General features: G+C 47.5%; 1 protein-coding gene across 2 annotated transcripts in view; it reads left to right on the top strand.

The window, feature by feature from the left end:
- The first annotated feature begins 3,902 nt into the window (after positions 1-3,902).
- The window catches only part of ABTB3 (ankyrin repeat and BTB domain containing 3), a 184,649-nt gene continuing 164,468 nt past the window's right edge, over positions 3,903-24,083 (top strand). The window contains exon 1 of one of the 2 annotated variants that reach the window (XM_069859654.1): positions 3,903-4,889. In XM_069859654.1, the coding sequence (XP_069715755.1) occupies positions 3,959-4,889 (931 nt within the window). In that variant the 5' untranslated portion in view covers positions 3,903-3,958. The remainder of the gene's footprint in view (positions 4,890-24,083) is intronic. The other variant, XM_069859645.1, reaches the window with a different exon arrangement.

A 24,083-nucleotide genomic window follows, 5' to 3' on the forward strand; every position in this document is an offset into this window, starting at 1 on the left:
CCGGAAGAAAGACTGGAAGGGTTTTGAGCCCAGTGAGAAGTAGGAGCTGCTGCTTCTGTACAGTAGATGAGAACAACTGGGTGGATGCCCTGGCTAATCAATAGCCAGTGGAAATTCAGGGGCAGCTCTCTTTCTTGGTGCCTGCAAGAGGAGCAGCTGATCAGCTGAACCTTTCCTCTCCACGGGGCAACATGTCCTGCTGAGCCCTTGACAGGGGTCCTAATGCATCTAGTTGCTGAAATCAGCAGGATGGGACTGATGGGGAGAAAAGCGGGTAGTGTGACATCCAGCTGCCGCATCCTTCCCTCCCACTCACACTGGAGGCACCACCAGCGCCTCTCTTCCAGCCAGCAAGCTGGTGGCCTCATTGTGCCACTCATCCCCACTCCTTTGGTGTTGTAACCATTTGAGGAGCAACACCAGAGTCATGTCCCCGAGCCTGCTTGTCGAAGCAGTTGGCAGCGGTCACCCCATTGCCCTGGAGGGACGATGCTACCTGGTGCCAGCGCTCGGTGCCTTCTTTAATGGGCAGCATCTTTGCAGCAGACTGTACAATCTGCTGCGGCCCCAGAGGCTCCTCTGCCTGGGATGTGCTTTTCACACCTGCTTTACAGACGCAGGATAACAGCCTTGCTTTGTAAATTAACCCCCTGTGATTAGAAACATTAGTACTCCAACTTCCCCAGCTAAATAAGCAAGGCCCTCATAATCCTCATTGCTTTCTCCAAGCAGTCAGAGATAGCACTGGGAGATCCTGCGAGTGCCACTTTTGATGTGAGCTGTTACTGCAGTGCAGTATACTGGATTTTGAATACAGAAATTGCATGGAGCGCCCTGATCCTGGGAATATTCCTGCTCTGTCCGACAGCCTGTTTGCTGTCAGGTTTTTCCCTGCAGCTCTGAAGAAGTGGGTGGTTGACTAGGTGGGAAAAGAAAGAACTGTGTACTTACCACTCTCCCCATACAAACTCCATCTTGCCATTCACTTAAATTTGCCCCAAGCACTTTTTAAAATGTGGATCAATTTCCCCCTTTCAGAGGTTTTGCTGGCACTTATCATCCTGGAATGGTACTTAATCAGTCCCTGTCTGAATTCTCTGTAAGGATAATTGATGTCCATGCCTCCAACAAGCTGAAAATTGTTCCTCCCCCCCTGCCTTTGACATATAAAGAGACTTTGTTTTCCTCAGTGGATGTTTTTGTCTAATAGGCAAATGACCCTGGCTGTCAGGCTTGTGGAGTGGAGTACAGCTGCAGACACCTGCCTTTCTGCCCAGGGCAGAAGAGGTGTGGTGCCCTTTCTGGATTAAAGCTGAGGACTGTCGCCAGAGCTCACCCCATGCAGGCACTGGACTTATTTGCAGGGGCACTTTTCCCTCCAAACAGTTTGATCCCATTTTTTCCCAGGGCGATTTAAAGAATGAAGTCACCATGTCTGAGGAGCCCTTTCAGATGTCCTTCCAAATTACACTGAAGCTCATTCCGGGATGCAGCAGACGGGGCATCTGCACCTGGGCAGGCGAGATCCTTCAGGTGCTGAAGATCACCAGAGATCCAGGATGGCCACTCTTCATTGATCTGAACCTCCAGCCCTTTCAGTGAGAAGGTAATTAGTCTTACAAAGAAATGAGTCAGAAGCTCTGGCTGCTCCTTTGAAAGTTTAAACCAGGCTGGTGCTGCTGACATGCCTTTGCTGGGTCCAAGTGTCGCAACATTTCCTGAACTGGCAGTGTGGCTGGGAATCAAACCTCCATGTGTGAGGTGATGCACATCTCGCTACCACTACTAGCCATGAGTCAATAATAAGAATGCTGGAGTCTGCATGCAGCCTGAGACAACTGTCCTCATTTCTCCTGTTCATCTCAATATGTGTTTAATGTTGTAGCCTGAAAACAGTGCCATTTTTTTGAAAAGGCTGATGAACAATCCGCCCAGCTCCTTAGTTCCATAGTCCCTGAACATCCACCTAGTGTTTTGAGAAGCCGAATAAACTGTTTTCTATAAAACTTCCTCAACTTGGATTTCCCCTGACTTTGACCTGCTGTCACGTGTGCTCAGCACAAGCAGCTGTGGCATTTTGTGAAAGCGTTGGAACAGAGTCAAGTGGATGGAGTTTGTCAGAAAAACAAGTATCCTGAGGGATTCGGTCCTGGTGGTGCCTTCCTTCTCCTACCAAATGGAAATGTGAATTTTCAACAGCCACTGCACCGAAGTGCTGAAAACACCAGAGGGCTCTACTGTGAGGCATACAGCTGGATCGCCACAAAATCCACAGGATTTTGCTCTCAAAGCGTGCTCAGTTTTTATGATCGTCCCCCCCAAAGGGTAGCTGCTGCCGGCACTGTGGGCCTGAACTTCTTACCTGCAGCATGACCACAGCTTAAGCTCCGGTTGCTCCTCTCCTCAGCTCTGCTATTTTTTATCGGGATAGGGTGCCATTTAAGACTTCAGTGGAAAAATTCTGTGCACAGCGTGTCTTGCAGAAGGGCCGAGGCGATATTGAAAAACCAGTTTCTGACAGCACTTGACTTAATCTGGAAGTCACCGCTTTCTCAGTGTTTTCCGTGATGTCATGGTTTTCCCCAACCTGTTTAACAAATGAGCCAACCTCTAGTTGCGTTCGTGCCTTCCCTGTAGGAAGTTTATGTTGAAGGATCGCCAGGCTTCGCTCGCTTGGACGGGGAAATCTCTTACATGACTCGCCTTGCCTACTCAAGAATTTTGGCTGCCTTTGTTGGCATGATAGAGAAATGTGTTTGCTAGGCATTTATCCTTAAAGGGATAGAATTTCACTGGTATTTTACACTTAAAAGGATATAACATTTCTTCAAAACCAGAACTCACAAGCGTATACATTCTCAGTCTGTTGCCTGGGATATTAGCCAGCCGACTCCTAATAACGCTAAAGCCCAGCAATGTAAGATTAAAGTGCATCAGTTAGGGATAAACCGCCCATATCTCGCACAAGACAAACTGTGTGTAGGAAACGCGCCCCAAGCCCGATACAAATCTTACTTGCCCAACTCTTTGTGATATTGAGAGGGTTAATTACAGGAATGTCTAAGGGCTTTATTGTACCTGTTTTCCCCAAGTGACAGGGGACAGGACAAGAGGGAATGGCCTCAAGCTCCACCAGGGGAGGTTTAGGCTGAACATTAGGAAAAAAAAATTCACAGAAAGGGTCATTGGGCACTGGAACAGGCTGCCCAGGGAGGGGGTTGAGTCACCTTCCCCGGAGGTGTTTAAGGGACGGTGGACAAGACGCTGAGGGGCATGGTTTAGTGTTTGATAGGAATAGTTGGACTCGATGATCCGGTGGGTCTCTTCCACCCTGATTATTCTATGATTCTATGATTATTTGGAAATTGCTTTTCCAGGCAGGATGGGGACGCAGTGGGTGTCGGAGCAGCCCCGAGGGGCAGCGGGGACAGTGTCAGAGCATCCCCGGGGGGGACAGTGTGGGAGCATCCTTGGGGGGGGCAGCGGGGACGGTGTTGGAGCAGCCCCGGTGTGGCGGCGCCGGTTTTGGAGCTTCCCCGAGGGGGCCGGTGCGGGAGCATCCCCGGGGGCAGCGGGGACGGAGCATCCCTGGGGAGGCCGGTGCGGGAGCGGGGCTCTGCCGGCGGCTCGGGGCGGGCCGGGGCGGGTCTCGGGGCGCCCCCATTGGCCGCGGCTCGGCTGGGCCCGGCCCCGCCCCGCCCGGCCGGCGCGGCGCTGCGGTGAGGGGCCGGCGGCGCAGTGCAGGAGCCCGAGCGGGCAGCGCCGCCGCTTCGCTGGCGTCTGGCGGAGCGGGAGCCGAGGCCGGCGGGGCAGAACGGCAGCGGGGCTGAACGGCAGCGGGGCTCGTCGCGTCCCACCCCCCCCGCCTCTTCTCTCCCTCCCTCCCTCCCACGCTGCTTCCCCGCGAGCCGTCCCCCCCCCCCGCCCGGGTCCCGCGGGTGCAGCATGAAGTGCGGCGATGGCCCGGAGAGGTAAGACGGCGGTGAGGACGCTGGAAGACCTGACGCTGGACTCCGGGTATGGTGGCGCGGCGGACTCGGTGCGCTCCTCCAACTTGTCGCTGTGCTGCTCGGATTCGCACCCCGCGTACCCCTATGGAGGAAGCTGCTGGCCGCACCTAACTGACTCCATGCACAGTCGGCACGACAGCTTCGACACCGTCAACACCGTCCTAGCGGAAGACTCCGAGGTGCTGGACTGCGCGGGGCAGCAGTGCGCCCGGCTCCTGCCCGACCTCGAGGAGGTCCCCTGGAGCCTGGAGGAGGTGGAGGCGCTGCTGCTGCCGCCGCCGCCGCGCCGGGAGCCGCGGGCGCCGGGCGGCCCCGGGAGCCGGGATGCGGCGGCGCGGCTCTCGACGCTGGTGAGCCGGGCGCTGGTGCGCATCGCCCGGGAGGCGCAGCGGCTCAGCCTCCGCTTCGCCAAGTGCACCAAGCACGAGGTGCGCAGCGCCATGGAGATCGTCCTGGGCTGGACGCTGTCGGCTCGCTGCACGGCGGCCGCGCTCGGCGCCCTCTCCCTCTACAACATGAGCGGCAGCGGCGGCGACCGCTTCAGCCGCGGCAAGTCGGCCCGCTGCGGGCTCGCCTTCTCGGTGGGCAAGTTCTACCGCTGGATGGTGGACAGCCGCGTGGCCCTGCGCATCCACGAGCACGCCGCCATCTACCTCACGGCCGGCACCGAGAGCCTCTTCCGAGACATCCACGCCCGGGTGCTGGCCGGCCGCCCCCCGCCCGCCGCCGCCGCCGCCGCCCCCGGCGACAAGGACAAGGAGGGCGGCGAGGCGCCGCGCTTCACCCTGGAGGCGCTGGAGCAGACGGTCAACAACGACCCCGAGCTCTGGGGCTTGCTGCAGCCCTACCAGCACCTCATCTGCGGCAAGAACGCCAGCGGTGAGTGCCGCCGGACACCTGTTGCTTCCCCCCCCCGCCTCTGTCTGTCCGTCCGTCCGTCTGTCCGGCCCCCGGGGAGCGGGCGGCGCGGTGGGTTTGGCCCCGTCGGGGCAGCGCCCGGCACGGGGACCATCCCCGAGCGTCCCCCGGCGCGGCTCCCGGCGCTTGGCGTCCCGCGGGTGTCGCGGTTCGTGCTTGCGGGTGCGCGGAGGGGCGGGCGGTGATGAGACGCCGTCCCGAGCCTCGGATTTTCCCCGGGGAACGGCAGGAGCGCGGCTCCTGGAACAAACTTTGTTACATACGCGGTGGTTTGGGCAGAGATTGCGTGGTTGGCGCTGAAATGCAGTCTTTCTGGACAGATTTCATTCGTGTTGCTGCTTGTTTACCCGGAGCTTGACACACAGATGCAACACCGTGATGCATCAGCTTCCTGGGGATTTTTTTCTTTTTGGTTTTGGTTTTTTTTTTTGTTGTTGTTGCTTTTTAAACGAAGAGCCCGATATTTTAAATGTGTTATCGTTCAGGATCCCAAAGTTGACGTTTCGTATTTCAGCTCCCTCTGTTTGTCAGGAAAGGGAAAACTGAACAAGCTGCCTCCCAGGGAATCGGAGATAAAATTGGGTGGTTTTCTGCTGCCTTCTCCGAAGTGTGCACAGGCACATGCAAACACCTTTATTCAGCTCGTATACAAAATACCTCAAGCCAAGATGCAAATATTGGGGGGGAAAAAAGGAACTGGGAGAACAAGGATAACTGGAAGTGTAGATAAGGTTTACAGATAAGCCCTGTTAAGTTGTGATAGCCACAGACGATGCATTACAGATAATTGTCTCTTGTGTTAAGACACCTTCTCTCCCATAAGAGACCCAAAGGAGGATGCCAAGCAGAGGCAAAAGAAGGGGGCAAATCCTCCTCCCCGGTGTAAATACATGCAGCTCCGTTATATCCCCCTGCTGTGGTTTTACTCGAGCTGTGGATGCTCTCCCTAGAGGCTCCTCTGTACCTCCTCTCAAAACGCATCTGGTGTCAGGGCATGGGTTGCAGGACCCTTGTGCTTTATTCTAGCGCTGTTGCAGACAGGCGTATCTTCCCTAGGAGTGCCACTGTTGTTTTTTTTCCACGAGTCCTGGTGCTGTGCCTGTAGGTTTCTGACGGCACTGTGTTGCGTTTCTGACATTGCAGCACTGGCTGTGCAGGCTCCTACCGAGCCTTTCATTTTGTTTTGCAGATCTCTAACTCCCTCTGTATCTGCTTGGTGGATTTAAATGAACTTCATTCTGACCCTCATTTGTCTCCCTTCGCACAGACAGGGTTCAGAGTTTTCATCTCCATTTTGTTGTAGCTTTACCTGGCACAAATCTGCTAGCTCAGTCCTGACTCAAGAAAATGGCATTTTGTTAAGATGTTCGAATCAGACCCAAGCAAGTTGTCCATTTTGTTTTGCTTCCTCCCTGTGTCATTATGCTTTTTATGCCAGTGACTGGGATGTTTTGCTTTTTAGCATCTTATATGTAGTTTGACATCCTGTTTTATATATTTAGAGTTACAGGTGCAAACAAGGGTCAGGCCTTCTTGGGATGAAAGCTGGTTTTTATTGCTGTTTACATTTATCTAGATTTAATCCAAGGATTCATTGCGTGCTCTTAAGTACTTTCATGACAACTAAAACAGTCATTATAAACCATTAAACGCATCAATCTGTTTCTTCACTGGGTAGATATGCATCTGTTTATATATTCCTCACCATTTTGATGTCAGAGCACCATGGTTGGTTGCAAATGTTTTCTTCCCAGGGACTTAAAAGGTGGGGAAATGTGGTGGGAGAGATTGACTTGCTCGAAACTACTTTGGCAATCTGTGGTAGGAGACTAGGACTGCTGGAAGCTATATCTCTATACGGTGGCAAAACCACAAGTTCATCCTTCTGTACTCAGTACTTGAAGCACCATGCTAAAGCAACTTAATAGGTAGCAGACTTCTCGCGTCTCTCTCCACTGCCCCAGGAGAAGAGCCAGGTCTTATGCTCTGGAGGTTTGATAAATCAATGCCGTTGCCCAGCTGAGTGGCCTGTGGACATACAGGCATGGAAACCAATGGATTTGGTCCAAAGGATGTGGATGAGAAGTGGTAGCTGAGTCCCTTCTGGAGGTACCACAGCTGATACGATTTGAGTAAATAGAGAGGGAAAGGAAAACAGTGCAGAAGCAGAGCCCCCAGCAGTACCTCATCTGCAAGGCAGTTTTTTTGAGGGAGAGGTGATGTCTCTGACAGACAAATGTCGAACCTTTAACAATTTTCAAGGCTAAATTCAACACCTTAAATTCCAGCTGGAAAGCGAAACAGACAGCTCGTGAAGATCACAGGATGCAACTATGCGAGGAACATGAGTTTGTGCATGATGTAGCCTGAGATTGCCCTATGGTTCGTGAACACGTGTGTCGGAGAAGATGGTCTGAAGATCTGAAAGACACAAACCAGCCTTTCAGGGCTTCCCTGTCAGTTGTGCAGAGAGTTTAGCGGTTTCAGCTAAGGTTTTTTCACTTGATGTCATATCCAGTCATTTTGGAAAAGCTGCTAAGTAAAATCAGTATTGAAAGATAATACCCTTCCTATAAATGATGGCAATGCACCTGAGTGCAACTCAGACAAATAACATGTCTGAGTTGTTTGTTTTGGTGGTGCTTCAGACTGCTGGACTTGTCTTGAGTGTGTCTGGCCTGAGCTTGGAGAGCTGCCTCAACAGTAGCCCTGCTCTTCTACAGGTGCCTGCGCGTTCCTTGTGCGGAGTTGAAGGCACATGAATGAAGGTGGAGGTGCTCCTTTGTGTGTTCCAGACAGCAGGCCACATCTCCTTGACAAGCCTCTTGACAACCTCCTGTGTGGTGATAAGGGAGTAGGGATGACAAGGAGAAGCAAGGAATGGCATTGGGAGCGAGCCGCTGGAGTACACCAGCAGCTGCTGACATCTTGGCTCAGTTTATCCTAGTTACTATATCAGAAGGAATAGACCTTAAAAGTACTCTGAGGTAGTAATTCCCCCCACACACACATGCACAACCAGAATTTTAATATCATGGTTGAATGAAAATTAAAAACTTTACGTTTGGGATTTCATTGGCGCTCAAATGTTTCAATTATGAGCTGCGTCTGAACAGCACAGTACACATTTTACATCCTATAACAGTCGTGTGGAGTGTTATTTCCCTTGAAATAGTGAGAGCAAAATATTGTGTACTCAATGAAAGGCAGTAAAAGCTGGCACCTCTGTGGTTTAAGCTATATTATTTTTGTTTCTTTATTGCTCATCAAACCCCTACTTTTAGGCGACATCGGAGAGCTGCTTTGAGATGACTGAGAAGTTTCCCCAGGTCTTAGATCTAGTGCAAATCATTGGAGTAAGTCCATATATTTCTGTTTCACAGGAGATGCTTGAATGGCAGGTCCACATAGCTCAAAGTCACTTGCACTGTATTATAAAGGTCCTCTGCTACCAGGCGGAAAAATGATATTAGACAACAATTAGCTTAATATAGAGTTCATAAACCAGGTTGTTTTCATTTTAGTCTTGGGGGTCTACTTATCTTGTGTTGCAGGACTCGTCGTGGGAAGGGCAGAGGCACACGTGGGGGAGACAGCCGAGGAGCCAGGGATCGTGGGGAGGAGGTTTTTGTGGAGCAGCCAGTGTGCACAGCTCAGCCTTGTCTGTTTGTGTATAGGTACTAAAAATAGCTATTTGGAACCCAACTCTGTGCCTGTGGTTTCTTTCTGTTCTTAATATTATTTAGAGAGGAAGGCACAAGAACTAGGAAGAAACGCAGGATTAGGTCAGGCTTGGCTGACACATGTCAGCTAACCTCAGTTTAACCTCAACCTCTTCTCCTAATCCAAGCAAACTAGAGGGACTTCAATCAAATGAGTAATACCAATATATCAGCACAACTTAACCAAATCAGTTAACGTTTTTAAGTTCTGATACATATGTATAGGGGTGTGTGTGTATACAGAGACCGTTCACTTTCCCTTGCTGGTGAGCATTCTGTTATCTGTTTGTTATTTCTCTGCTTCCTGTTGTAATCAAACCATTCAAGATGCTATTACAGCTTTTGAGGCAACATAGAAATCAATCTGAAACTTATTTCGGCTAGGATGATAGAGGAATATTTGGGCACGGAATGGAGCTTCATGCCTTTTTCCTGGGCTTTTTTTAACTGCGATTTCAAGAACATCCTTTTTTTTTCCCATTGTATTTCAGTCTTATTTTTCACTAGTAAAAGAATCTGGAATACAGTTTGAAGTTCATTTATATGCACCTATATGTTATACTTTGGCATCTTTGTGATTATGTTTTCCCAACTGCTTCTGGAAGTCCCTTGCCCAGAGGCTGACATCAGTAGTGGTGCAACAAATTATGTGTGTTTCTGCTCAATTCTCTTACCTGACAACCTTCCAAGCAAACTTCCACAGCCTCCCTGAGCAAGTTGTGAATTTATCTGCTCTCTGGGTGGGAGGGAGAATCACCTGCCCAAAGGGCAGAAGGTTGTGCCCAGTTGTGGGTTGAGGCCACCAGTGCTTTTGGGAGCTGGGATGGCAGTGAGGAAACTGTACTCCTTCCCTGGAATAGGTGGGTTTCTTGAACACCTGGTGTTGACGGAAGTGGGATAGACAGACGTTCAGCATGTGTGCACTTGTTGCAGACCTCCATTGTTCTGTGAGGGGTGAGAAGGAGCAATGATGGGACTGGGAAGCAGTGACCCAGTGGGAGGTTGCTGTTTGACTGACTGGTTAGTGAAGATTTGTTTTTCCCCTCTTCATTTTTATCCATACAATTTGTTTCAGTTATGAGTATATAATGTAAAAAAAAACCCCAGAATAATCGTAAAAGATGATGTATACATAAGGTTATTCCCTTCATCACTTTGGAAAGTACCCTGATAGTAGTTATAGCCATGGCCACGCTGGGGAGTTTTAGGGCTGCAGCTATACCACTTAGTTTCTGATGTAAACGAGGCTTTCAGCTTATGATTGGGAAACATGGCTGTATATACAAGGAGCATGTGAGGGAAATAACAGTGTAATTTTAGCAGTATATTGGATTTCTGGCTTTTTTGCTGAATGCTAGCAGGCTTCATCTCATCTTTCAGTCCTCCTGTGAGCTGGTGACACAAGGTGCACGTGAGCAATAGGGACTGTTTTGCACCTTTCCCTTATCCCACTGTAAATGGTCTCTTCCACAGTTGCTCAAAGTTACTTTGAAAAACACACAATGGTTAACGTGCTGGCCTTTGTGCAGTGCATATTGAACCAAGCTGTCTGTTCTAAGTAGGAAATCTTGCATCTTGTCCAGAGTAGATACCCAGCTTTGCATCAGCTGGGGACTTGTAAAGCCTGAGCCTTTTCTCCCTTGTCAGGGACTGGGACCTGGTCCTCCTCTCTCGGAAGTTAGAGGAAAGCTTTATCATCTTCCCCCTACCTTACCTGCAACAAAAGGAGGAAGCTGCGCTCGATTAGGTGACACCAGAGGAGGAGGGAGCTGTATCCTGAAGCGTGTGGGCACCAGGAATTAATTCCACTACCTGGAGTAATTTCCTTGGGCCAATGTGCAGCGTAAAAAGAGCAGAGGTTCCTTTCAGACAGCTTGCTGAAACTAGCCCCTTTCACCTGGAATACCACTGTTGCTGGCCCAGTAGAGGCTGTACAGAAAGAGCAAGGAGGGGACAGATGAAGGAGTTCATCACCAGAGTGTCCTCTCTTGATGTGGATATCACAAGCTGCAGTGCTGCTACTGTTTGTGTCCCCAAGCAGTTTGGCTCTCTGGGCACTCACAGGGCCTGAGACGGCTGCTTGGAGCCTGGCAGATGGTGGACTGCTCTTGTTATCTCTTTTAGCACCAAGTGTTAGCATTAGCTGCTGGGCAGTGAAATGAGCAGCTGCTTGGTGTTGTGGGCTGATTTTTCCTGCGCTGTCACATCCCAAGTTTTCTGTATGATCTTCACGGCATGCATCAGTGCCTGCTTGCTTTTCTTCCTAGTGTCAAGACTTTGCTACTGCCTCTTTCAAATCTCCCAGGCTGGGCTGTGTGTCCAGCCGTGGCAGCGGTGCTGTCCTGCCATTCCCTCTGTCCCAGCACTCCCACTTTGGCTTTGTCTGCAGGGCGTTCTCCTTTGACATAGGAGGTTTTAGGACCGTCTAAGGAAAAAATAGGGATTTTTTTCTTCCTTCGCTTTTCTCCTTCTTTTCTTCCTCACCAGAAGCAACTTACTGCAGCATCTGCATATAGATCTGTAATTATAATTGTTATGCACCTGGTAAGTGTTTTAAAGTATTAAAGTATTATGCGCCTGATAAGTATTGTAAATATTTTAAAAGTTGTGCAGCTGAAGTCAAAATTACACCAGAGCTTGTGCAGTCAGTTTAACCTGCAGTTACTCTGCTAGAGGTGTTCAATGGGGACAGCTTGAAAAAACCCCACAGATGTTATAGAGGACTGTGCCAGCTGAAGCCTTAAATGTGGGTCTTGATCTTTCAGGGATTTCCTACAACAAAGAGACCCTGTCAGTGGGCTCAGCATGTCTGTCAGTGCATAAGCTTCCCATTTTCCTGGAAGGTAATACAGCGATCCTGTTGTTGTAGGCTGTGAGGAGATACAATCTGGTAGTCAGTCACTTCTTTTGCTTTCCATAAAGCTACATCTCTCTTCTGTAAAAACAGAATCATAGAATAGTTTCGGTTGGAAGGGACCTTAAAGATCATCTAGTTCCAACCCCGCTGTGACGGGCAAGGGCATGTCCCACTAGATCAGGCTGAAGAGAGGAGGCCACTGATCAGGTGAAATGCATCAGTAAGAAGGCAGCTGCATGCTCGTTTTGATAGCAGAAGTGAGGAGTATGTTTCTGGGAGCAGCTGAAGAACAAGGAGCCATTGTTGGTGTGGATCAGTTCAGCAGAATGCATGTGTTACAGGCACTTCTGCTGATACCTTGCTGAGGCTTGTCTTGGTTATTTTAATTAATTTAACCTGTTATACCGAGCTGATGCTTTTGAATCATCACACTCCCTTACCATGGCAGTTTGTGGGTGAGGAGGAATTTGCACAGCACGGCTTATGAGACGTGACCATTTTCTTGGTCGCTGTTCAAGCAGTGTGTGTAATCTTGATAGCATTTTATTCCCTTTCCTGATTTCTATGCTAGGTTCCTAGTAAACAGTAAGCTTTTTTTTTTTGGTGTGATTATTCCTGGAAACAACCCAGGAGGTTTTATACTATGGTGCTGTAAGAGGGCTGTTGGTGTCCTGCGGTAAATACGTTGGTCCACTTGGGGGCTGAGAAGGTGCTTGGGACAGTTTCCCAGAGGGATTCTCTTGGCTCGTTACTGATAAGGAAAAGGAATCAGCTTGGGTTTGATTTAGAGTTAAATGATAATGGATTTGTAGTAAGGAACAGGAAGAAAATTACACCACTTGTGCCAATGGGTGTAAGGACAGATGATTGTGACCCTGCTGAAGTGAGCTGGTAGAGGTAAGGGAGAAGAACTCGGTCACCCATGCTGTTCAAGGCCGCTTACAAGCACTGTGTTAAATGACGTCCTACTTGTTCAAAAGTTTTAGGCCAGATTCTGGTCCTGGTGGCTCACACACAGACCTGGTGTAGATCTGCATGGTGGCAGATGGCTGGCTGGCATTGGTGAGCATAACACCTGCTTGGTAGGAACTTCACTGGTGTGGCACTTGAGGACTGGGCTCTTCCAACTGTTGTGCTTAAGGCAGTAATGGGTGTCGATACTGGGATCTTTCAAAAGATCCCTATATGAAAGCACGGGAGACAGGTACTAGCTCTTTTTTCCCTGGTATTGCAAGGCAACTGAAAGCGAAAGTGCAGGGAGGGATCAGTGCTGCAGGATGTGTGGGAGGTGGGATGCTTGCCTGGAGATAGGAGTGCACAGAGGCGTTGTGGCCAAGCCGGGAGGGATGGGTAATACCTTTGGGTCAGCAGATTCCCATCCTGCTCCCAGAGCCCTTACGTGGATAGATCTTGCTCATGTGAGCAGCACATGGACTTCCTGTGGCCGTAAAACTCTCGGTACAGGCTTGCAACTAAGCAGGTGAGCAGGAACTCCTGAGAAGATTAGAGAAGAGGCCTGTCCAAGGGCTGAATTTCTGTCCTTGAGTGCTGTGGAGTAGCACCTGGGTTTGTGAGAGTCTGTGAGAGTCTTGAAAATTAATGAAACCACCCTGCTTTTAAATTGCAGTGTTACGAAATATTGCTCCCAGGTGGGAGAAGCAAACAGAGCTGGGGTTGCAGCAGAGGTATGGTGAATGCATTTGCATTTTCAAGGCTGTCAAATAATTGGAGGAAACTTTGCATCCGCAGTGTTCTGCTGTTTCTCTGGCCTCATGGTAGGCTTGGATAAACGTTGCTGGGCTGTAGTGCCTTTGCTAATATATTTTATTTGGCTGTGAACAAGGAGCTACGGTTGGCTTTTCTTTGCAGAGGGTTGAGCAAACCTTGCAAACCCCTCTCTGGGATGTTATTTGGCAGGGAGCTGGAAAAATAAGAGTCTGTGAGGCTGTGGGCTGTATCCAGTCTCCAGGCTGCAAGTCCTTCGCCCCAGGTGAAGCATATTTGCTTCTCTGTCACCTCAAAGCAGAGGATGTGGCAGGTAGCATGGCAAGCTGTCGTTGGTGAGGAGGGCAGATGCCCAGGGACTGATTCTGTACTCCCAGCCCTTTTGAGGGAAGTGCGACCAACAGAAAGGAGAGAGATTTCAGAGGCTGGAGTCATTTTGGGTACCCGCTGAGATGCTTTTCATTGAGATTGTGAAGATTTATAATCATTCACTCCAAGTCTGGGTAGGTGGGCTGTTTTGCTCTGGGTTGCAGTACAGTGAACAAAACTGCTAGGGGCTGAATGCAGGTACCCCTGATGCTGTTACTTCCCTTGATGCTTATAAAATAAGCATCAGAAAACTCTGTAGTTCGGAAAAATTATCCTTGAGCTGCCAGTGTTATTTCACTTCTCTAGTGTATGTTTTGTGTAATGTATCATACAAGATATTCCAGAAGTATTGCTAAATCCAGTCCTGTAGTCCTTGCCTGAATTCTGTGGTGAGGGCAGCCCCACAAACACTGGGATGGGCTCTCATATTTGATAGTAAATTAAAGAAGCTCCTGAGTTAAAGCTGTAGGCCTAGACATAATTTTACTAAAAATAAGCTTTTTTCAAAACTGAAGATGATATCAGTACCTCTCTGCAGATGTTTATTTACCCTTCAAAAGGAATTTTTGATTTTATTACTGATTCACTGTATTCAGCTTGAAGATAGCAAACCGAGCTCCACTCAGTGCAGCCTGTAAGCCCTCATGCTAGCTGGCTAGCCTATTTCCGCTGGCCCACATAAGAAAAATCCTAATAATAGTCCAGCAGTGTATGTTTTCAAAAGTAAATTAGATTTTAAAAATAAGAGCTTCAGTTTAATTATCAGACATCCTTTCAGTAAGGAGGACAATTTTCAAAATACGCAATTCCTTTACCATGGAAAAAACCCAACCCCAAACAAGCTGCACCTCAGTAGTTAGGACCTGCTGTTTTGTTGTTCTGCTTTACCCGTTAACTAGTTCTTTGTTGTGCCACTGTGTTCACAATAAAATTGCCTTGTGCATCAAATGGTTTTGGATAGTGAAAACCGTTTTGCAAGCTGAGTGAAGGCAGGGGCAGACACCAGCGATGTACAGACTATTTTTTAATGAAAAACTCCCACTTGTGTGAATGCATACGATGCCATGTCTTCCATCTTAAAGAGCATGTTTGGTATACCTGTTTTTCTACGCAGGTAAGACAAGCAGGAGTAATTTCAACTATTTTACAGGTTTAAATGTAGGAAGGAGATAAACACCTACTTAATGCAAAGGATGCTGAATTTATGTAGCAATGTTATTGCAGCTAAAAGCTGGGAGCCGAGGTAGATAAGTCAGTGATGCTGTCTGACATACATCAGCAGCTGAACTGTTGGTGGCTGAATGCTTCTAAAGCAAGATTAAACACAACAAGAGAAAAATACCCTAGCCAAAGCTTATTCCCTCCTAAGCATACAGATAGTCTAATTGATTTTCTAGAAGGATATGGGCTGTCACCTCTCTCGGCACACAGACACTGCGTATGCGTGGGATAATTGGCGGGTTTTATAAGGAGACCTGTGGTGATGAGAGCCATCAAACTGCCAGAGCAGATGGGGTTGCTGATGTCTGCCGGCTCTGCCTCCTTTCCACTGACCAGGGATGTCACGGGGAGAGAAGAGCTTGAGATAGAGCTTGAGGTTGTAGAGAGACTTGGCAGTTATCAGATCGGTGGGAAAACACCATCTTATCGGGGCTGGTAAGGTTCTATTCAGACACCTTTAATTACAGCCTGTGTCAGCGTGAGGCAGGAGCTGGTGAGTCACAAAGTGTTTTCTAAGGTTTTGGGCTGGCCCTGGACGCTTAGGTGTTGGCTGCTATTGCAGGTGACTTCTCTTTCATTTGGAGCGAGGAGGCGCAGCCGTGGCAGAGTGTTCCTTTGGAAGGGATACTGCCACTCTTACCCTGCCATTGTCCCCTTGAGGTTACACGGCTCTGGTTTGCCCAACCTAGGGCTATACCTTGAGACTCCTTGGGAATTCACCTGAATCGCTGCTGCCTACTTAATAGCTGCTTCTCATGCAAACAGTGCAAACACACCCAAACTGCAAAATTGGCTGCAAAGCTTGTTGCTGAGCAGAGTTAGACCTGTACTGTCGAAAGGAGCTGCTAGGCCTTCGGGCAGCTTGTGCAATCCATGTTGCATAGTCCCGACAGTGCTGCTGAGACATCCCTGGCTGGAGTGAGAAGGTGCTGTGGGCTCACTGGGGATCTTCAGGGATGGGGTTCACTCCTTTTTGTGGTCTGGTAGGGTCTGAGTTGGATGATCCCCTAGGAAGACTTCCATTTTGGTGATGAGGACAGCGTTTAAAGGAAGAGGGGTTGAGAAAATGAGGGCTTCTTCGTTTACTTTTCCCCTTGTCTGTGGCTTGACAGTCATCACAGGGATGAGTTCTGATCTTGTTCCCTGTGGAGGTTCACAGCGCTACTGGCGTTGCACAAATACACTGGAATGGTTGTCGATATTTAAACAAGCACATGGCTGGTGGTTGTGGCATAAGGAAAAATGAGAACAATTCAGCACCTCTGTAAAACATCCTCTGAGCCTGGAGTAATTAGTTTAGTTTCAGTAGCCTCATTTCCAGAAAGAAAAAGGATAGGGCAAACAGCAGAAAAGATAATGAAAGTGGAGGGGGGGCTTAAGGGGAATATTTTGCTACAGCAATAGTCAATTGGAGTGGCATTATTTGGTCCAGAAAGAAGGCACCCAAGAGAAGCTGTGATTGCACTGTGCAAGAGTGAGTGGCAAAGCAGGAACTGATCAGCTGCCTAATTTTTTTGCAGAGAGCCAGGATGCAAGAAGATTAAATGAAACTGACAAAGAATAAATTTAAAATAACTCTAAAGAGCCTTCTCTTTTACAACATACTGGGGGTTTGTGGAGCTGACTGCTACAGGGAGTGACTGGGAAGCAATTTGTTGGGCTTATGCGCGTGAAGAACATTTCTAAAGATTATATTAATACTCTGTCATACATCAATAATTGCAGAGGAAGTACTGTTTTATGTTCTAACTCAGGCTTTGCTTGGACAGACTTCCTAGGCATTGCACAAGACGTGGCGGGTGTTCCTAGCCTTTCTCTGTGCTGCAGAATCATTCGGTGCTGAGCTGCTGACTAGGTGCTCTGCAGAGGCTCCTTCCTGCAGTATTGTTCACAGAAATAAACTTTATTTGTTTCAATAGCCCTGCAAATGAGTAAGAGCTGCAGGACTGAGTATCTACTGTTCTGAGCACCTTGCATAATAACTGCTATAGGTTTTCTTCTGCAATTTTGACGTGGGCAAATCTTCTTTCTCTGGCTTTCAGATGTGCTCTCTGTGTTAGGAGTGGTGACCCTCTAGATATAGCTGGGTTTTGTTTTCACCCTTTACTTCAAAGAAGTTCAGTATTTATGTAATTGTCTTGATAATTTACTGCATTTTGGCTTAATCTCTCTTGAATGCCTTTCTGAAAATAGTCTGTCCAGATGAGGTAAAAGTATTCACTGTCAAAGCAGAGTATTTAGAAAGAGCTGTAATTTTGAGTTGTGTGAAATAGAAACCCAAGCAATTTACATTTGATTAAGGATAGGTGTTTAACCTTTTGCACAGCTGTTTTTTAGGTTGTTAACTGGAATTTTTGACCTACTGGAAAACACCCTTCGCTAAATCTGGTGCTGGTGCTATAGCACTGTGAACTTGATGTTTAGTACCAAGAAGGATGCAAAGCACTGCTTCATTACACTGGCCAGTTGCATCAATAATGTAGTAACATAAAATCTGAGGGAAAATAATGGTCTCTAATGGTGTAACCGGTGTGCTTACTGATGCCATAGCACAATTAATTGCAGCTTTCTTGGAATTAAGTGCTGTGAACAATTTATGTAGAAAGTGGATGGAGGGCATTTGAGCTTAACTTCTTCCCTATGTGAAGGCCAGTAGCATTACCCTATTCCCTTGGGATGATCTGCAGAAAAAATAAAATGAGGCTTGCTAATTGAAAGTGATGGGAGTGGGTTTCTCTGATCATCATCTAGTGATGTGCAAGAGACTGGTGCTCTGCTTTCTCAGGACTGTGTTTTGTGCCTCTCCAGTAACTGCGGGGACCAGCTGCATGGAGAAGTGTCATGGGGAGAGGCTGTGGACTTCAGGCTTTGCCCTCCTGTCTTTCCTCTTGAGAATGTGAATAACAGAACCAAAGTCTTGGTGGAGGTCTGTCATCATTCTAACAGCGCTGACTTTTTCTGAGAGGCTGGCGGTGCTTGCCAGGCTGCTGTAGCCTCTGGGAAGGGCTTCTCTCTGAGAAAGGGAGCTGGTGGTCCTTTGTGTGGTACCCAAGTCGGGAGGAGGCCCTGGGGAGGGCTGAGGGAGCCTTGAGGCAAGATGGGCTGCTGAGACAGGGAGTAGACTCCATGCTTTGTTCAGTTGTTGAGTTATTTGTTATTGTGGCCAAAACCCAGGGGTGGAGGGATGAGGAGACTTTGCGTTGAGGTTAGGTTGATGAAAGCTTTTGTCGTCTTTGTGTAAGCACACTCTTATGTCACTTCTCAATGCCTGACATAGGTTCAGCTTGCCACCAGCCTTCCTCTACTTGGAGGAAAATGGTATAATCTCTCCTAGATATTTTATTTTCAGAACACTTGCAGAAATGCATTTGTCGGTGGCCATCCCTTGTGCCATAGTCCTTGCCCAGAGTTAGTTGAAATCTGCCTGTAAGCTGAAAGGTTGCTTGGGGCAATGAAGGGACTGGCAGGCATTTTGTTGGAAACTAGGTAAGAAATGCAGCTTCCCATTTTGCAAGAATTTTGAGAAATAGTCTTAATGTGCTCATTCATATTTCTTGTAAATTCACTTAACAGTCATGCTCGTGTCACATACGGAAGATAGAGACTTACAGGAACTGCTGCTTGGGCTCCAAACATGGTCATTTGTAGGCACCTCCAAGGATCCTGATGTCTTTAGCAGGCAAAGCTTTCACTGGTTTCATATCAGTGGGCTCCAAGATGTCCTGTTTTCTTTGCTGTGTATTAACATGAGAGGGGATCCAGAATAGGCGGGAATTAATTTCTTATAACTCTTTATAGTGCACCTTTGTCCCCCATTTCGAAACTGAGCAGAATGCTTACAAAGGGATTTTAAGTGACAGTTGTCTTTTTGAACATTTCTTTCCTGTTATAAAATGAAAGAATTCTTCGGTGATATCTTTTAATTTTTTGTAAAACAGCCATAATGATACATTCAGTCATTTCATAACCACACACTTTCAAAACTGTACTTATCTGATCTTTTACCTTAGAGGATAATTGCTTTATACAAAACTAAGTATTTTCTGGTAGTGGGTTACTTGCCTTTTCACACGTATGTAGCAGCTTTGTTTTAAAAAGACTGTGACAGGGAGAGGTCATACTTCAGTTCACAGAAGTGACAGCATGATTTTCAAAAGTGGGGCACTTCATGTAGCATAGAGAAGCAGTCATAGGTATCTGTGTGGTGTGGACTTAGGACTGGGACTTACTGGGAAAAGGCACCATTTAATTGCCTGAGAAGAGGAGCTTGTCCTTTCATGGAAATTTGCTGGAATTTTGCTGGTAGCACTTTCTGTTAATAAACATTTACGTCATTAACTGAAGTTGCTATGTACAGACAGACATTTAGTGTACAATAGACTACCTGTAGCCATAAGCCCCCAAGGGCATAGCCAACTGATGGTGGTGGTGGAGCTTTCTCCTGTGGAACAAGAGGGGAGCTTATATGCTTGGGCCGTAGGTCAGGCTTATTTTTTCTTACATTTGTTACATGAATTTGGTGTCAGCTTTCTTCCAAAGAGTACAAAATTATATTTCATTTTATTTATAGAGCTGTGTGATCTATACCCCAAGATATGTCTCAGTGGTTTCAAATTACAGGGAAGCATGGAAATACTGGCTGATTTTTCCCTTACCCAGTCCATAGGCTCTGAGCTGCAGGTCCAAGCCTAAAACTCAGCAGCTCGTAATGAAAGCACAGTTTAGGCTCATGGCCTCAAGTCTTGCTGTAAACCTTTGCTAAATTTCTGCTTTCTAATATCTGATGAGGAAATGCTGCAGTGATCTTCCTTAGGCTTGTGATTGTTGCGAGAGAAAGAGACTTCAGTTCCATGTAGGTCAAATGTATTATCATGCAGATCTAGTTAGTGAAGAATGGAAAACTTCCATTGAAGTCAATATAGCTGTGGGTTTTTTTTCTTAAGAAAAAGCCAACCCACCAAATGAGTCTGTGACCTGGTATCTTCTGAAGTTATTGAGAGTTGACCTAGAAAAGATACAAACATCATTCTGTTTTACTGTGGTTACTGTTCCTGGAGTGTGCTTGTTGGAGAAAAGCATCTCTTATATTTGAAATTTTATATAGTGCCTCCCTCCTCAGACAATTTTCAGGGGTACCAGCCTTTTTATTTGATGAGCTGCTGTTGATGGAAGCTATTCGTGCAACACCCATGCTTGAAATACCTCAAAATGAGTGACTGATGGGGACATAAGCACGTAGTATGCGATGGCTTTGGTAGGCCACTGTTTGCTGGGGCAGCTTAAAGGTTCTTGTCCAGATCTAGCCACAGATATGCCACATCCTGTTGCCATCAGGTGAACTGAGCGGTTCTCTGACAGGGAGTCATTTCAGGCAGTCTTGCTGCCTTGGGGTGCTGGATAAGCTGTCAGCAGTCAACAATTTGCCTCTGTTTTACATGTGTAAATGTAGCTCTGGGAATCACCACCTCCCTTGAGCGTGCACAAATTGACCTTGTATTTGTGCACATATTTTAAGCTGGGGATGTTGAGCTTGCTGGCACCTCACTGTTTGTGCAGGAGAGCCCCAGTGGGTAGGTGCAGCTGTAGCTGCCTACCGGCAGTAGTCAGTTTGATGCCTCTCATTCTGGTGTAGCATCAGCTGCGTGACTCTGGGAGCTCTTTTCCCAGACTCTCAGGAAGCTGGAAGGGATGTAAAGCAGGGGTGGGTACTGCCTTCACATATGGAAATGGCATGTCTCCTGACATGCCCTGCCTGGCTAAGTGCCCTGCTCCAGCCCTGGGTTCTGCCAGGTAGAAGTCACGCAGTGTTTCTAAGTAGTTGCATTCTCTGTGCTTCCCCCTCTCCTCCCCCTTTTTTTTTGTAGTTGTGAGTCTGTCTGGGGAACCTGATGGGCCTGTAAGAAGATGCTCTGGTTGATGTCTAGCTTTCTGTCTCTGTTAGCAGGATACCTGGCTTTAATGTCTTCAAGGGCAGTGTCTTGGAAGCCTAGTAGAAAGCAAAAGCTTAAGTGCTTTGACTGCTTGATCTTCCTTGCAGTAAGAAACTGCTCCTTTCAGCCCCTTGCACTGTGCAGACAGTCAGTTCTGAAGCATAGTTGTTTCCAAAGACCCAGAGCCAAAGAGGGTAGGGTCTCTGGAAGCCTTTCTGCTCAGAGGTGATCTTCAGTGCCAGCTCCTGCCTTGGCTTGGCAGTGCTGGGAGGCTGGTGTGGTCCCATGGGAGGCTCAATCGGGAGACACGTGAACTCTGATTTTTTTTTTTCCCCCGAGACTGCAGCAGGGCCTTTGCACGGCAGCTGATCACATTCAGAAACCCTGCACCTTTTTGTGGCAGCAGAGGGAACCAGAAGGCTTGACGAGTCCTGTTGACTCCTCTAGAAAAAGAAGAAGGGATTTATGTTGTTCTGTAGGCCTTTAAATAAGAATAATAAAAAACCCAAATAAGTTTTCTGGCTTTTGCAAAGTGAATACCTAAACTCAATGGAAACTGAGGGGAGATCTGTGTGTCATCTGCTATCCTATATGTACCTGAGTAATTCCTTGAGAGAAAGTAAGGGTTAAGAGAAGTGACAAAGAAGGGCAGATTCCTGTAGGAGTAACAATTACTGTGCCGTAGGAGAATGGAATGAGGTCCCTTCTTACATACATGCACTGAACCTCTAAAGATACCTGGAATCAGTGTAGCATTTTAGGCCAAGACATCTGTCCAGAAAAAGAAGGCATGGACAAGGGGGAATAACTTTGCTCTCCTGAGAAGATGGGTGTCAGGATCAATACCAGTTCCTGAAGGAAAACAAACAGACTCTTCCCTTGCATTAAGTTGCTCAAAAGTGCATGTGCCTGTGAGAGGGTATGTACATTTGCATAAGATGGATCTGAATTTGCTTGCGATTTAACTGTCTGCATTTGTATTTGCTTGCTGTCCATTGTGAGGCCAAGTGGCTGGAATTGTGTGTGCATGTAGGAGGGAAAATGCATCTACCAGGGGGTGTTGTGGAAATTGCGAGGTCTGATTGACCAACTAAATTGAATTTCAGTTTTGATTGCTCAGGAGCACCACAGCAAGTAGCTTCCATATCTGCTCAGCTTAGGACCCCCTCAATTTGAGGGCAGCAGGTGTCTTAGATCATGTCTTCAGTGGGGCCGGCTGTTGATGTGCCTCAAATTAAAGCACACAGCTGTCACTTGAACGGGTTTGGCTAATGATATTGTGCTACCCACATTTGAAAACCTGGCTCAGCATTCACCTCCACGGTTTGCAAGGTGTTGATGGTACCTGAGGCTCTACCACCTTGTGAATTGTGTGCTGGTGAGGTTTCAATGGGAGAGTCAAGCCTGTAGCATATACAGTTATCAGCAAGCAGTGAGGGTGTATCATGAATCCAGAGTAATTCTGTCCTTGCGGTATTTCAGTGATGTGCCCATAATTGCTGCTTTAGTCATCATAGATGTCTGTTGGGTTTGTGATCTGTGTGAAAATAAAAGGGAAGCAGGAAGGAGTCAATAACGTTCGTGTGACAAAAGCACTTGCTGAGTTAATCTGTGGAGTGAGCTCTGGAGACTTCTTCCAGTCCTCCTCTTCTGTGCCTCTGCACTGACTGAACTACATGGGAATTAGTTTCCCTCTGTCTCACTCCTTCTCGAGTAGCGGCTGTATAGTGAGTCTGATAGTCCCATGCTTCTTGTTAGGATGGTCCTATTTCAACTGCAATTCTCTGCAGCTGCAGTTACAGCAGATGATAAGCTGTTAGGTGCTGCCCTCTGCCACATTCACTCCTCTGTCGTCCTCACCAGTAAATTCATGGTTGGGTTGATTTTGAGACTGAAACATAGAACTAGGGGAAGGGGATGGGGGTAAAACCCTTCTGCTCCTATTTAATGCAATATCCTTAGAACAGTGCAGTTAGAAACCACAGTGTATCCACTGCGCAACTCTCCTCTCACCCCCTTTCAGGGGTCTACAGAGGGAAAGATGGGCTTTGTGTGGTGCCCAGGAAGGCTGCAGCAAATCTGTTCAGAGTTGGAGAGCTTCATAAGCTATCGAGGCCAGTTGCCTATTTTTACCCATGCATATGCTGTAGGAAGATAGAGGTGAGTTCTTAACAGGCAGGCATTTCTGAGTGAATTGCCTTTCCAGCACCCCTCTCTTTCTTCAATGTGTAAGTGGTGGAGGTGAAAGCAGTGTCAAAGCTAGCAGCAAGTGAAGGTGACACACGTGTTCTCCACTACTTAATAGTAATGGGAGCTGTTGTGTATTTGACTGGAAACGTTAGCAGCATCTGTCTCCTAATGCACCCGTAGCAGTGTCCCTTCTGCTGTCGTTCCTCCAAGGCATGGTGTGCGTGGCCTTTTGCCTGCATTGATACTAGACACCTTCCTAACCATGTTCAAGGCAGCACTCCCAGGCTCTCTCAGGGAGTGGCTTCTTCACAAGTTTTCTGCTCTGCTTCTAAATTTGGATTGTGAGTTTTCATTTAAAATCCATAGGCTGTGGGAAGTAGTGAGGCTGATTTGGGTTTTTTCCTGGGACATAACACCCAGTGTGGAAGTTCCTTGATCATCACTGTGATGTGTCTTTTGAAGAAACTGTCGAAACTAAAGCCACTTGTTGGAGGAACTTTGTTCCTCTTTCGCTGAATAGGAGGTTGCTGGAGTGACAGTGTCACATACCATGTGTGGTGCAGCATGTTACTAATTATTGCACATAGGCGCAGGCAGCCCCATTCCGTACATTCTTGTTTCCGTTTGTTACTAATTAGGAGTCATTGTGCTGCTGGTGGTCTCTGGTGGCCCCCATGTATCATCTGTAGGGTAGACGTCTTCCAGAGGGTGTTCTTTCTTTTGAATTAGAACTAGGCACTTCTTTCTGCCCTGATCTTCGCCAAAGTTACAGACTTCTCTGGCTTTAAAAATGTAGAATGCCTAGAAGCATAGCTGTGGAGAACTACAGGTAGCCACTTCTGCTGTGAATCATAACATGATACAAAGGAAAACTGGGAATTCCAGGCTCTGCAGTATGATGCTATCAAGAATTAAAATATTGAAAACAAGCGTGGGTATACATGGTCAATTCTTGAAGGTGACCTGTAAAGTGCTTTAAAAATGGAGTTGTCCCTTTAACAATATGCAACAGCAACAGGAACGGGAGCATTTAGTCACATACTTCTCTTATTTATTTTCTTTAAAGCTCTGAACTTCTCCAAAATCACAGCAGCAGGCTGTCCCTGCTGTGATGTGGTGCCCCAGAATGCCCTGATATCCC

This window comes from Phaenicophaeus curvirostris, chromosome 1 (genome assembly GCF_032191515.1).
Source record: "Phaenicophaeus curvirostris isolate KB17595 chromosome 1, BPBGC_Pcur_1.0, whole genome shotgun sequence".
Lineage (NCBI taxonomy): Eukaryota > Metazoa > Chordata > Aves > Cuculiformes > Cuculidae > Phaenicophaeus > Phaenicophaeus curvirostris.